The sequence below is a fragment of the Ornithodoros turicata genome, chromosome 3 (genome assembly GCF_037126465.1).
Source record: "Ornithodoros turicata isolate Travis chromosome 3, ASM3712646v1, whole genome shotgun sequence".
In the NCBI taxonomy this organism is placed as follows: Eukaryota; Metazoa; Arthropoda; class Arachnida; order Ixodida; family Argasidae; genus Ornithodoros; species Ornithodoros turicata.
Genome location: NC_088203.1, coordinates 6,639,307 through 6,655,211, shown reverse-complemented (window position 1 = coordinate 6,655,211; position 15,905 = coordinate 6,639,307). Strand labels below are relative to the sequence as shown.

The following is a 15,905-nucleotide window of genomic DNA, read 5'->3' as shown; positions in this document are numbered from 1 at the left end:
TGCTGCCCCCTGGCAACGACACATTGCAATAAAATATGACCAACACTCCCCCTCAATGAGTCGTCGCTACCTTCAGCCCACACGCAAGAGTTCATGTAGGCCAAGACGTTCACAATGATGATGAGTTTTCTTGCCAGTTAGAGCCTTTGTCATGATGTCCGCGCAATTCTCAGATGAGCTGACATACTCTAGGCGTATCTTCCCTTCATCAATCTTTTCTCGCAGGAAAAAGTGCCGGAGCTCAATATGTTTGTTCCGCTCTGATGTTATTTGGTTTGTCGCAACGGAAATAGCTCCCTGGTTGTCGACGAGCAATGGCTGCGGCTCTTCGACGCACTCGCGGGCGCCCAGTTCTTCCGTGAAGTGCTGGAGCCACAGGAGTTCTTTGGCTGCATGACACATGGCGATATATTCAGCTTCGACCGTCGATAAAGCAGTTGATCTCTGCTTTTTGCTGCTCCACGTTATTGCTGCTCCAGCGAGCGTGAACACATATCCGCTGAAGGATCGCCGGTCAACTCTGTCAGCAGCCCAGTCAGCATCGCAAAAAGATTTCACGCGACTGCCGGTTTTCGTGAAGGTTAAGGCATATCCCTTGGTTTGCTTAACATAGCGCATAACGTGCTTCAAGCCATTCCAGTGTTCCTCTGTGGGATTTTCGTTGAACTGGCTCATGTACGCGGCGGCGAATGCGAGGTCAGGTCTTGTACCTCCAGCCAGGTAGAGCAATCCTCCTACTGCTTGGCGGTACTTATGAGTAACTGTGTTGCTATCTCGCCCTTCCTTCATGGGCTTCTGGAATCGCATTCCAGCATCCAAGGGCGACGAAGCACCTTTAGCATCTTTCAATCCACAGTTGTCCACCATCTCTTCAGCGTATGCCTTCTGATCTAGGGTTAGCATTCCGTCTGTGCGTCGCTGTATCCTCATGGATAGAATGTAGTTCGCCTCACCGAGGTCCTTTACTTGGAACTCGGTTGCCAGGCTTCGTTTGAAGTCAATTACCGTTTGCTCATCCTTCGCCAAGATTAGTATATCGTCCACGTACACTCCGATGATGACGTCTCTTGTAATGTTCACGTAGACACAAGGGTCCGCTTTTGATCTGATCATTCCGATGTCCTTTAAGTAATTGTCCAGTCGTCTGTTCCATTCTCTGCCAGACTGACGTAAACCGTATAGGCTCTTCTTTAGGAGGCATACGTCTTCCTTGCGCCCTTCGTAGAACAGGGCTGGTTGCTCCATGTAGATCGTTTCTTCCAAGTTCCCGTTCAGGTAGGCCGCAGTTATGTCGACTTGGTGTACGACCCATTCCCTTTCGACTGCTAGGGCCAGCAGAAAACGGATAGACTTCAACTTTACAACCGGAGAAAAAGTTTCTTTGAAGTCTACTCCTTCTACTTGGGAATAGCCGCAGGCAACAAGTCGCGCCTTATGCCTCTCCAAGTCGCCATTCTTGTCATATTTCTTACGAAATATCCATTTACATTTTACGACTCGTCTGTCGCTTGGTCTTGGTACAACCTCCCAGGTCCCATTGCGTTTTAGATTGCCCAGCTCTTCCTCAATTGCCGTCCGCCACTCCGAACTATCCGGCATAGACAGTGCTTCCTCAACGGTAGTTGGATCGGGGATGGAGTCGCTTCGCTTTACAACGCAACAATAGTTTGGGCGTGGCTTCGACGCTAGTCTCTCGGAGCGCCTCGGCATCTGAAGATCATTGGGTTGTTCTCGCTCTTCGGGTACTCCTGGTACTCCTGAGGTTGACGGCTCGTCTTGTTGCAGCACGGGAGTTATTGCCTCATTCGTCTCTCCCTCGTCTTGTGCTTCAAATGTCACCTCTGGAATCTCTTGCAGTTCGTCATCCAGATTGCTGAGGATCACCGTGCCATCGACCATGTTGGGCGCCTCTTCACTGTCGTCTGGTGCCGGGAATTCTTCTCCACATGGTCTACCACCGTACGGGAAACAGTTCTCGTCGAAGACGACATCACGGCTCACAAAGAATTTGTCGCGTTTCCGGTCCCAAAGCTTGTATCCCTTGACGCCCTCCGGGTAGCCGAGGAAAATGCACTCAATTGCCCTTGGGTCCAGCTTTGCTCTCCGCTGTCGCCGACTCTGTGCGCTCCAGGCCTTACATCCGAATACCCTCAGGTGATCGATGCTGACCTCCTTTCCCGACCACAACACTTCTGGCACAAGACCCCCTACAGCCTTTGATGGACACTTGTTGCGTAGGTATGTTGCCGTGACAACAGCGTCCGCCCATAGTGTTTTGGTGAGGCCTGATTCGATCAGCAGGCATCGAGTCATGTCCAAGATCGTCTGATTAAACCTTTCGGCCACTCCGTTCTGCTGTGGTGTTCCAGGCACGGTGAGCTGTCGTCGAATGCCGTGTTTCACCAGGTATTGGCAGAATTGCTTCCCCGTATACTCTCCACCGTTGTCACTGCGAAGGACTTTGATGGTGGTTCCGTGGAGATTTTCTACCATTCGTCGGTACTCGTCGAACTTCTCCAACACCTCATTTTTGCTCTTCATCGGATATACGACTGCGTACCTCGAAAAATCGTCGATAAACGTCACGAAGTAGTTAGACCCTCCTTTGGACGTTGGAGTGATGTTCCCCACGACGTCCGAATGAATGAGCTCCAAAGGTACTCCAGTACGAGACGAAGAACCGCTACTGGATATGAAGCTCTTTCTTCGCTGCTTTCCCTGCACGCACGTGGAGCATATTTCGTCTCTATGCAGAACTTCTCCGCAAAGTTCTTGCACGGCTTCTTGGTGAAGGTGTCCTAGTCGACGGTGCCATAGTGCGTAGTCCGCCGCTTTGGCTAGCTTCAGCACAGGCCTCTCTTCCTCTACTCTGTATAACCTTCCCTTCCGCGATGCGGATGCAATGAGTTCATTGTTCTGGTCTCTCACCTCACAGCTTCCCTGATTGAATATGACCTTATATCCACGTTCTTCCATCCTTCCGACGGATAGGAGGTTACCGTCCAGATCCGGTACATACAGCACATCTTTCAGTGTGACCACTGTTCCACCACATTCCTTTGGGAGCTTGAAGGTCGCCTCGCCCTTGCCTAGAATTTCCATCGCCTCTTTGTTGGCGGCTTCTACTACTGATGAGTATTCCTGGAATCCTGTGAGCTTCGTCCTGTCCGATGTCATGTGGTCTGTGGCTCCGCTGTCTAAGTACCAGATATAACTTTCCTTCATGCCTGATTTCTTCGCGGATAGCGCCCTGTGGGATGCCTTCTTCGCCCGTGATGCGTTGAAATTTTCTTGAGACTGGTTTCTACGGTCATCACGGTCACCTTCTTCACAGTCCCTGGCGATATGCCCAAATCTTCCACACGCGAAGCATCTCACATGACGTTTTGCCTCATCGCGGCGTCCTCCGGGCGTATGCTCAGAAGGTCTCTCAGTCTTGGAGTCGTACTTAGTCTTTCCGTACCTGGGTCTGAACTTGCTTTTCGACACAAGAGCTTTCGCATCTTCGTCCGCCTCTGAAACGTGCTCTTCGTCGCGCCTCTGTTTTCTCTTTTCCTCGACGAGTAGCCTTGCCTTGACCTCTTTAGTTGTGAGCGTGGCTTCGTCTTGCTCGAGTTTGAGAATGAGTGGTTCGTAAGCTTCTGGCAAACCCATTAGCATCACTAAGGCAACTTCTTTGTCCGTAAATGCGTAGCCTCCATTGGAGAGTTTTCTGTGCAAACCCATTAGCCTGCTCAAATACTCCTTCATCGGTTCTTCGCGCTTCTTCCTCACGTTGACGAAGTCCCGTAGAAGTTGCAGGATATGTAATAGACCATACTTCGTATGGATCTCTCGCAAAATATCCCATGCGGCTTTGGCGGAGGTACAGGCCCCGATATCGTCCAAGTAACTGTCCTCAACCACGAGGAAGAGGAATGTGAGGGCCTTGTTGTTGGTCCTCCTTTCGTCAGTAGTCATCTCAGCGTCTATGTAGCCGGGGTCCACTGCCTCCCAACAGCTCTTCTGTACCAGCGCTGCTTTTGCTCTAATCGCCCAAGCGTGGTAGTTTTCCGAAGTCAGTTTCGGTATCCTGAGAGCGCTATCGTCTGAGAGCGCCATGTCTCTCCGCCGCTCTCCTGGTCCCAACTTCTCACTTGCTTCTCCGCAAAGATGCGCTTGGTCAGTGACAGTCGTCGTCGAGTCACAGTCCTAGATGTCCTGGGCCCATAACCTGTTGTGCAGGAGCCGCAAGGCGGTAGAAGCAAACAGGGACGCAGACTCGGAGTCGAGGGGATCAGGCTCGTTTAATGAGACAGGCCAAGAACGAAAGTGAGCCGAGAATAGAAAAACGAGATGGCATGTCTCGAGATCCGCGAGCACAAAACTAAAACGGCAAGTGCTGCCCCCTGGCAACGACACATTGCAATAAAATATGACCAACAGCTGTTGTGGTGGGCTGCTTTCCTTCTGTGCATGATTCTTTTTGTTGTTAGCAATTGATGGTTAGCATATTTACTCTTGTTTTCCCAGCCTCTGTATTACGAGTGTTTTTCTCCTTGCACGTCCAAACCTGTCCTAACCTGCCCAGACATGCCACGATGACGTCACAGCTGACGTCACAGGATGGTTTGGTCACAAGAAGGATGGTGGCGTCACCTAGTGTGATGCTTTGTAACTAGGTAGTCACCCGCCCCTGAGCTCCGACGCTCGGCAATGGTCAGCGGCCGTTCCGGACCGCTTTCTTCAAGATGGCGTCGTTGATCTTCAACTAAACTCCTTCTCTCCACTCTATTTCAATCTTTTCATTTTATTTTCTACCTATTTTTTATTTTTTTATCAGCTCAACTAGCCCACAACTCACACAGTGGTCTGGGCACATCTTAGATGTTCCCCAATTAGTGTAATGACTCACTGAATGATCCTAATTGCTGCGGGGGGTCCCAAATTGCTCTAATTACTAATTAATGGCGTCTGGATCACTGTGTGAGTTGGCGGCTAGTCGAGCTGATCATATACTACTAGCGCCTAGCAGACCCAACAACCTAGGGTTAGGAGGGCCAGGTCATGTAGTCAGGGTGCCTTCGTACTGGTGCCTCTACGACACCTCGACCTGTTCTTATTGCGCGAACGAGAACATAGGGCTGTGTGGGATCGTAAGCAGAGCTAACCCCATCACAGTATCCCCTTTTCCCGAAACTGGAGTGCATCCTTTTGATAACCTCCCCTTTATTATTATCCCCTTTACTACCTTATTATTATTATCCCCTCTGTCACCTTTTCAACCACTGCGTATGTAGTAGAGTGTATCTCAGTGTTCTAAAAATGGCAAAGGTGGTGCCCATATTTTAGTCCAGCGATCCTGACGTTCTAGAGAATTACCGCCCGATCTCTATTTTAAACACGATAAACACATTTTTGAGAAGCTTGGGTGCAAGAGGGCAACACCTTATCTCGAGAAATACGAACTAATTTATGCAAATCAACATGGCTTCAGGGCTCAGCGATCAACCTTGACTGCAACTCTAGACAAGAAGTTTCTACAGCTCTCTCAATGACAAACTTCTCGTTTTACGTATTTTACTCGATAGAAAGGAAGCCTTCGACATGGTTTACCATACCATATTACTCAATAAGCTACTTTTACGGCTCTAGGGGACACATATACAATTTCTTTAAGAGTTACCTCTCGAAGCGTAGTAAGTCTGTCACAGTTAATGGGGTGTCATCTAAATTTTCAAAAATAAGAACAGGAGTACCACAGGGGGCAGTTTTGGAAGCTGTTATTTTCCTTATATATAAATGACCTGCCGAATGCTCTAAAGGTATCTAAATCGTTTCTTTATGCAGACGATACGTGTCTGTTCTGCACAGGATCCTAGAGCAATTGGCAGTTGCTATGCAATCTGATCTGGTCAAGTTGCTGAAGTGGTTGTCGGCCAATAGATTAACACTAAACACTACGAAAACCACCTTTTTAATATGTCGCACCTCCAGATCCCAAGTGGGCACAACCAACTTTTCCTTAACTATGTGCAATGATAGGTAGATAGATTATGTGTTTAATGGCACAAAGGTGGCAAGGCAATGAAACGATTAGACAAACAGAACGCGTGCGATACCTAGGTATAATTTTGGATAACAGATTGTCCTGCGAAGCCCCATATAGAGTCCATACAGGAGAAATTACCATAAGCCAGCCATGTGCTAACGAAATGTAGACATGTTTTTCCACTGCACATACTGAGATTTGGTATTGTAGTTTCTTTCAAAGTCATCTCACATACTGTCTAGAGACCTGGGGATGCACGTATAAGACTATCTGACAGGGATTGTACGACCACAGAAACGAGCTTTGAGAATTATGATGTTTTCTAACTATCGCTCTCTCTCTCCAGGATAATATTCAATACAGTAAACATTCTATCGATTGAGCAATTATGAATTCTAAAAAGGGGGCGTAACATAACGTTCTGAGGAATAATGAAGCGATTTATATAACTACTTTAAAACAGCCGCGAAGAGTCACACGCTTTCATACTAGTTGTTGTAGTTATTATCCCTATTGCAACGAATGTCTATGGTACTCGCGCTAAACAACATTTTGGGGTCCGAATTTGGAACGATTTGCCAATTACGGTAAAAACCGCTCATCAGTTTGAAAGTGCACTAGATGAATATATTAGAAATGTTTCTGTGGGTATATGGTAAACGTACGAGGGTGGTTCCATAAGTTTCCGGCCCCAGGTAGAAAATGCGCGCGAATTTGAAAATGCGATTAAGGGCGCATGGCACCATCTGTTGGAGGGCAGGAACACCACCCTCAACCCTCCCCACGTTTTTGTCGGTTGGAGAGCGGCGTTCAAACAGCCAGGGTGCACTCTTCAGTTAAAATGGAAAAAATCGAGTACCGTGCTGTGATAAAATTCTTGACAAAAGAGGCACTTTCCCCTAGCGAAATTAAAGCGCGACTGGACAACGTGTACAGGAAAGCCCCTCCGTAGTACACAACGGTAAAAGACTGGGCTAACCAGTTTCGACTGGGGCGAGAGTCCATTGAAGATGATCCAGGCGATGGTCGTCCAGTGGAAGTGGTGACACAAGAAAATTTGTCTCTTGTCGAGGAGGAAGTGCTGAGCGACAGGCGTCTGAAGGTGAAGGAAATCTCAGAATGGCTGGGGCTTTCCAAAACAACCGTTTTTCGCATCATCGGCGAGGGCCTTCACATGAAAAAGGTGAGTGCGAGATGGGTGCTACAACTTCTCTCGTCAGTTCAAAAGCAACAGCGCGACGTCTGTGCCAAAGAGTTTTTGGAGCTCTGTCAAGAGAACGAAGAAGAAATATTGAAGTCAATTGTCACAGGGGACGAGACTATGGTGCTCTACTATGATCCCCTTTCGAAAAAGGAGTACACGGAATGGCGCAAATCAGGAGAAGCACCCCCAAGAAAAGCCAAGGTCACACAATCCACAAAGAAGATCATGGCAACAATATTTTGGGATTGTCATGGGATCCTCCTCATCGACTTCAAAGAGAGGAACACCACAGTGGATGCGACTTATTATGCTTCACTCCTGCACCGACTGCGAGACACCATCAACCAAAAGGGGCACGACAGGTTGAGTCGAGGTGTCCAGTTGCTCCAGGACAATGCCGCTGTCCACACGGCTTCTGTTGCCAAGGCTGCACTGAAGGAGTGCGGCTTCGAAGCAATCCACCACCCACCCTAGAGTCCAGACTTGGCACCGAGTGACTACTTCCTGTTCTCAAACTTGAGGAGAAATGTCAGAGGACGGAGATTTCAAAACGATAGTGAGGTGCAGGAGGCAGTTTTCCAACATTTTGCGGACAAAACATGCGGGTATAACAATGCTTGTTGAAAGGTGCCAAAAGTGCAAAAGTGGGTGACTATGTGGAAAAGTGATACACTTGTTTCGTCTCTATGACTATCAAAAGTTGGTCGAGCCGGAAACTTATGGAACCAGCCTCGTATAACACCTATAGTGGTGTCTTATTAGAGTATATTGTTGTATGTAGTTTTAGAGTATAGTAGAGTACGTGGTGTCTCATTAGTGTATTTCCTTGAGCCATGTGATAAACCACATTGTTATGCCTTAGCATTAGCATAGCCTTAGCATTTGAAACTTACATGATGTGCCAGTCTTTGCTGCCGAATGTATAAATGCATTTTTGTAGTGGACGCACCAGTAGCCTTGGCTACGGGACCACACAATGTTGTACAAATGTTCATTTGGCATGAATTTTGAATGAAATATGAAATGAAATGAAACCTAGTAGCGATGGCGCAAGAAGATCGCTCTTTTCCAAGCGACTTACTTATATCACCTGAGTGAACCCGCGGCTTTATTAAGACGGGCGTTGGAACCGCATTCTGCGAGCTCGACTCAGCTAACCTCGGTTGAGCACCGCCGAGCAGCTGGGCTCGGTGAGCCACACCGTTCCTCTTACAGCGTGGAGCCATCCCCCCGAGCATTAGATTCCTATGTACTTGCGCACAGGTAGATTGCCGATGCCGGCTCTGCAAGCTGTGCGATAGGAACAGGAGACGTCCTAGCTCCTTTGATTCTATCTGTCTGGAATAATCCTCAGGACAAAGAATTGCCGCCTTTCAAATCTGGGGCAAAGATTGCCCTTCTCTGACTGATACGAGGTCAACGTTCTCTCTTATCGGCGATATTATTTTCAAGGACTGCTTCGCACGGCACGTGGCTATGCATACCGCAGATGTCACCCTACGTCTTTCTTAAGACAACGTCATCGCTGTGGAAACCTCTGCCACAATCTGGCTGCCGTACCCATTACTTCTGGTAAGGCTTTATCTTCGAGCGGAAGTATGCGCCTAAATTCGTCAAGCGCAGGTGCATGCGAGACGAGGACGAAGGTGCCCCGTCTAGTCTCGCTCGTGTCGCAGCCACCAGCATCCCCTGTTCCCGCTGGCTGCCAACGCAAGGAACGCTACTATATCGGCTACTAGAACTAGTGTTGTCGATCAAGTTACCTTTTGATAGAATTATCGTCTTCACGATGCCATTCTTTCTTGGTGGTCTTCAGAGATCCTCCCGTCAGGAGGCACCTCCTGGTCATTGTATAAGTGTTTTCTTTTTCCAGTTGCATGATGCCCAAGGGTGCAAAGGTTTTGCGTGTACGGGGTCGTACGGGGTCTGCACAAGACAGCTCAGCAACTCTTCCTAGGTCTCCACGTTTTCGTTCCGTGGCTGCGTGGACAGTGATAGCTTTCCACTTTCGTGGGCGTCCCGGTTGAAGTGGATGGCGCAGCCCTGGCTTCTTCTCATGAGGTGGGCGAGATGTGGCGATAACAAGGGTGCCTTATCTTGTGACACGCTGATGAACTGTCACGCGATGCGAAGGGGGCATTCCTGGAAGCTGTGTGTAAACGACGGCATCGGGGCTTTTTCCTGACTATCGATCAGGCCGAGCGGAGCTGGCTCTCTCTCTCTCTCTTGTAACTCGTACGTAATAAACGGCCTTTTGTTGAGTACTTCTCGCCCATAGATGAGCGAACGCGGATGGCCCTGGGAGTGGGATAGCCTGCGATGCGGAAGGAAGATGTTCCCACAGCGTGTTATCTGGTTCCCGCATGTATTTTCCAGGCATTTCGGCAATTCTGCAGCTGATCACGCTCGAATGTTAATTATTGTAGTCGTAGGTGCTATTGTAGTGGTTAGGAATCGTGGTAGTATTGAGTAGTAGGGAATCAAGGTAATCCAAAAACACACTTTGTTTTCGGTTTGTTTCCCAAATGTGTGCTTCCTTTTTAGTCCCATGCCTACACTCAGCTCCCGCCCACACGCGCCGCTTTTCACTAGGGCCCTGAACGGGCAGGGCCCCCGACTCGGCACGCGGGCCGGACAGGGCTTGTTATTAAATTTTGCTCTGGGCCGAGCCGCTAAAATACGCCAGCACCACGGGCCGCGCCCGGGCCGACAAACATCTTTCTTTGACCCAGGCTCGGTGGGGCCACGCAGCTAACTCAACACATTAATTAAAACTATTAATTCATATCATCACGTGATTGCGTCATTCCTGTGCATATATTTGCAAAAAAAAGGAAACAACACTGCATTGTGCATATGATTCAACGCTCCAGAAGATTCTCAAAGCCATTCCACACAGCTCCTGACTCCTCACGTATTTCAAAATTACGTACAGAAAGCTTGGAGAAAGGGATTGAGATTGGGAGAAAGGTTCTCGAAGACATCCTCTACCTCCACAAAAACTTGATAGTGCTCTCTTGATAACGCGCTTGGCCGTGTGTGTTCTGGATTTAATTTCATCTCGCGCTGTAGGGACGTTAAACCACCAGCAACTGTTTGTGGCCTTGTCTTCTGTTTTTATAAATTTACCTTTAAATTTGTTTGATAGGCGCTACAAACGCATACGTCACGGCTGGAAACACAAACCAGGCGGTACTCGCTGAGTCACCGGGCCGGGCTCTATTCGCAATGTCACTGGGTCAGGCCGGGCTCTATAAATTTTATAAACTAAAAACTCAAGTTACACGGCCCCTGTAAGAGTGCCCTTTGCAAATGGTTTGGTAACGTGTCTCGAACTGTAAAGGTAAGAGGCAATCGAGAATACTGCAGACAAGGTTGCAACTTACATATTGCTTATCACGTCCTACATACAAAATGATTTGTACAATAATTCCTGAGCACGGAATTAATCCCGAGGCTGGCCAGTGATGTCACCCAGGACGACAAGTCACATAATTGCCTTTAACACTTTTACACCCCACGGGCTGAGTTGTGAATTGAAAGAGCACTCTACAGAAGGATAAGGTGCACCTGATTTCTAGGATCTATGCTATGCCCTAACTCTTCAGACACCACATTTCTAAGTGGCAATATGTGCTCTGGTACTTCTTTTGCGTCTGCATAGTGTGCAGCCACATGGCTACTGGAGCTTTCGTGTGCATGTTTTTGTGCGACGGTGTTCATTACAAACAATATCCAGATGTTAGACATAAAATGCAGTAGTTTGTAGCGTACCACACAACGCAGCGTGACATGGGAGTGTGTGATTCAAAGAAAGCTTCTGGAAAATGCACAGAATCCCACAAAAAGTTTAAAATGTGATTTGTATTTCGTTTTACGTCTTTCGTCGTTACATACCGTCGTCGACGCTGTTGCACATTGATAAATCGTACGTAAAACTCGTCCCATAGCAGTATGCGGTTTCTCAAATACATAGCACAATTTTCCTGCAGTAATAAAACGCTGTCGGCATTTTCTTGCTGACACGGCTGTCGAAACGTCAGCCTCTACAATGGGCAAGTGCTGTAAAGGGGCTAACGCAGACGCGACTTGATACAAATTGTACGTGCTCACAAAACACAAACGACGAATTCCAGTCACAACATCGCACAGAGGTTGGTTCGCGAATGAGTTCGCAGCTGCTGCACTGTTTACTTATCGCGGAACGGTGGAACCCGGCTGTCCGCCATCTTCAAGCACAGATACGTGAAGCCGCGAGAAGCCGTAGCTGAAATCCACTGACAAGTACGAAGGCGCGTACACGTCACAATGCCCGTTCGGGTGCATCTACGTCATAAAAATGGCTGCGCCCATGTGTGTTTCGGAATGAATTACCTATTTTTTTGACATGGTACTGTACCGAACTCAGAGAATGAACGTGTATTTTGGGGAGAGCTGGATGTGGACTTTCAGAATATCACAACCGTTTCGACTATTTGGGATATCGGCATAGCTGACCTTTAAGAGCTCTGACATGGCGATTGTCAGATGTCAACAACTAGTTGAACACCTCATGTAACTTGGAGATACTACCTTGGAGATGTATAAATTTAACAAAAGCTTGTGACAGGTTGTCTTGCAAGGAATAATGACGTTAGAGCGAATAAACCAAGTTATAGCCTATCATGCCCTTACAGCTGGAGGTGCCTTGCTGCAAGACGGAAATCCCAGCGCGGGTTCTTGGGATTTATAGGAGCTATTTTACCATGTAAACGGGAAAGGTGACCATTGCACACAGGAAAGTAAAGCAACCATCGGTTAGGAAATCCGAGCAGTGTCCTAGCATAGGTCACGCATACGTTTCCAGGAAGGCTGTGGTCTCGAACGAACGACGAAAAATGAGGAATTATTGCTGAATAACACCAAAATAAAATAGATGAAGGAAACGTCAGAACCTTGCTCAGCTTGCGAGAGGCATTTTAGCGACAACGTAGGTTGAGAAATGGCATCACTATTCTCCCCAACACCCACTTGAGTTTGAGTTTGAGTTTGAGTTTATTTAATGAAATTGTTATTTACCATATACATGAATGACGAGGAAAAAGCTGTTGGTAGCAACAGCTTGACTAGCCTCGCCTTTCAATATACTCTGGCAGCAAAAACAACAGCTTGCATGTGATCAAACAAATATCAATTAATTAAGTTAACACAACAAAGGTACAAATAAAATAGATGAACATTGAACTATACATAGCATTTATACAAAAAATATGTACAGACAACCAACCATGATATATACCAACCATGATATACACACTCCGCCCTACGTATCATCGAGGGCTATTTACGAAAACTTCGGGGGAGAAAGCGGAATGCTCCATGCTTTGAGAAACAACCCAATGTCATTTCAGTGAGGGTGACACCGTGAGGGAGGTAGGAAAAAGTGTTCGCAAATCCAGTAGAACGCTCGAAAGTTTTGCATTTTCAAAATCTTTTTAACTAGCGCGCAGAAAAGTGCTGCAGTTCCGGTACCTGTGAATTCGACTCCTAGGGTGGCGCTTTGCAACTTTGCGGTTTAAACCACCAACCTATTTTCACGAATTATACAGGGTGTCTATTTCAATCCTTTACATTTACTCTTATCCGATGGCTTGCTCATCTCTCCTTTTAGTCAAAAGCGTGAAAGAATCGTTCACAGTACCCCTAACTCTACCGCAAACACGCCGCTGGTTCACATGTGTGCGATATATCCTGTGCGGCTGAAACTGATTCCTTTGTCGGTCTTCACGCGATACGAGCCAAAAGCGGGTGATATCGTTCGACGTCCTCGGCGTCTTTAATCGCCCTGAAAGTTCTGGGCCTTTTACGGCAAAATAATAAACAGAATCTCATTTTGTGCCATTTATATCATATCGAGTGGGGTGTGCCCCTAATTATATTCCCATTCACATGGATACACACAGAACTCACCCTCTTGCTGTCCAGTAGAAATAGAAGACTGTCCCTCTGATGCCACAGAAGACATAACTGTAAAATATTAGCAAACCTTTAAAAGTGATAACACGCTGGACCTATGTCGTGACTTGTTGACTGGGTCAGTTGAAGCTGACTCCATATCATCCCCTATGCAGAACACAGTTGTATGTATACTGCCCAAGAATAAACGGCTAGCACTAGTATGCTACTCATATTGGCTCAATACCTCCTCCTATGTTGACACAAATACCTTACTCTCTTAAAATAGAATCTGATCGCGTAACACGATCCTAGCCAGCCATCACGCCGAATGACATTGTTGTCTCCCCTTATTTGTTGCAAGCGGGAGGCGAACGCCTTTTAAGGATGTTGTGTGCAGACCTACTGCTAGATCCGTGACTGGCGTGGTCCCCGCAAAATGACGAGAATGGCGCTAAAGGAAAGCAAAAAACGGAAAACGCGTGGGGAGGGGACCATGCGCTGTGCATCCTCGACCCCCTTCAACAAACTCACTGCCGAGTCGCCTTCACCTGCGCGCCGGTGTAACGGCTACACTAGATATGCCAAGCCCCGGAAAAAACGGAAATTTTTGGGGGAAAAAACGTTTTTTGTTTTCTTCCTCGTCTCCGGAAAAATAGCACAAAATCTCCAGGCGACAAAATTCAAAAGTGTAAATTTGCGTGCCTTCGATGCGCTCCAACCCGCCAACAGTGCCTTAGGTGTCTCTAATTCGCCAACAACCACCAACTTAGAGCTCCGTCTGGCTGCTCCAAGCGATCGCCATCGCGTTCACATAATGTCTGAGTTGTGGTCGGAGTGGACGGGTTGTTCCATTTACCTATCGCTGAGTAGACAGCAGTCTCAAGGGATGCTCTGCTCTGCATTTATGCTTAAAGGGTGAACACTACTGAAGTTTCGAACACATTGTATGCTGTGGCTCGGCCGGCAATGCTATAGGACTCAGCAGAAACCGCCTTTGTATCCATTTTTTTTTCCATTTTCCGAGAAAAAAAAAGGAAAACGTTTGTTTGTTTTTTGTTTTTTCGAGTGATTCAAAATTTCCAGAAATTTTGGATCTCTAGGCTACACTATAGTCACTAAATAAGCTACGCTTCAGAGTACCGACACTGAGGCAAAAGAGCGCCATGTTGTTTCCAGCGTACCTCCAGCGCCATCCATGGAGCTGTCTTCGAAGTGTTGTCTTCTTCCACTGCCGAACTTCATCTTCATCAATTTCTGCTAGAAAATTAGAGGTGGTGCTGGAGGTCAACGAAAACAACATGGCAGCTCGAACTCGCCCTGTTTGCCTCATGTGACGATACTCTGAAGCGTAGCTTATTAAGTGACTCTAGTCTACACCACTAAAAGTGGGAATATTTCAGCAGTGCAGATGCTTAGTGAACTCGTGATAGTCGTGTGTTACTTCTCGCCTAGCGCCACGGCGGAACGAATGATACAGTCTACGCATTCACACTTTACCACGCTAACAAACTCCTCCTCGTCACGGCCTTCAAGGTGGACGTTTCAGTGTGCAAGAATACGCGATTCCTACACTTGAACCCCTACAAAAACGTCACGTCATAGAACGTTCCTAGCCAGCCAGCCGAATGACATCGTTCTCGCCCCTGGTTTCTTGAAAACAGGTGGCGTACACCATTTATATACCAATTATGTGTGCATAAGCGGTACAAAAATGGCGCCCGCCCCCCGTTTTAAACAAATCGGGGGCGAGAACGAAGTCATTTCGGATGATGGTTGGCCAGGAGCGTGCTATGAGGTCAAGTTCGATTTTGAGAGTGTAGAAAACATGTCCCACAACCTGACCTCACTCTATGCAACGATGTCCGCCATCCCTCCGCCACACACGAATCGTACTTGGTCGTTGGAAACATCTACTTGGTTCAATATACATCACTCATCTCGCCAACCATTTCAACCACCACAAAGCAGTGGTCATCACGCCGAAATAAACACTTTGTGTACGAACACGTCTTCACTCAACTACACACAGCTGACGTTGGAATCCGCGTGACAGGAGTACACTCTTAAACCCGTACCTTTTATTGTAAGTTTTAGAAACATGTAACTTCTATATAGACGTAGATTTCGAGATTTCTTATAGGTTACACCACTGTAACGTATATTTAGAGGTTAAAAGCGACCAAGGTCATGTCTTTACAAGACGAATAGAAGTTACATCTCGGAAAAAACAAAAACAGCTTGTTGTAACTTATAAATGTACCCTCTACTCCGACACTGTAACTTCTAAGCGAAATCTCCAACGATAATTTCTTTGTTAGTTTCTTATCGTTTGTTAAATGTATCGTTTCTTGTCTTATCTTTCGACTACATGTTATCAATGCTGTATGAACACAGATTATAAGTTCGCAGTCTGGAATACTGATAGTATGTTTCTTTCTAAAGGGTGGAAAACCATTGTCAATGCCGCAACCACCAAGATTTCCGATTTCGCTGCGTAGCCGAGCCTGGTCTAGGTCTATCCACACTGAGAGCGGTTTCCTTGAAACGCTTAACGCTCGTCGTCCGTCCGTTAACAAGTGTAATCTGTTTTAATCAGTGGTTTTCCTCGCGTTTATCATAGTATCGTCAAAAAGAACGGAAAAGCTAGATGTCGCTAGCAAACAAGGATATTTTCGGTGTTCTCAGGGGAAAGTGTAGTGAGTGCGAAGATTGCAAAGAACATATAACCGAAAA

The 15,905-nt window shown here is 47.1% G+C and overlaps 1 protein-coding gene across 1 annotated transcript in view; it reads right to left on the bottom strand.

The window, feature by feature from the left end:
• Positions 1–15,905, bottom strand: part of LOC135389843 (uncharacterized) — a 135,837-nt gene that overhangs the window by 107,271 nt on the left and 12,661 nt on the right. Inside the window, exon 3 of the mRNA XM_064619874.1 lies at positions 13,185–13,241. Within this exon, the coding sequence (XP_064475944.1) occupies positions 13,185–13,241 (57 nt within the window). The remainder of the gene's footprint in view (positions 1–13,184; positions 13,242–15,905) is intronic.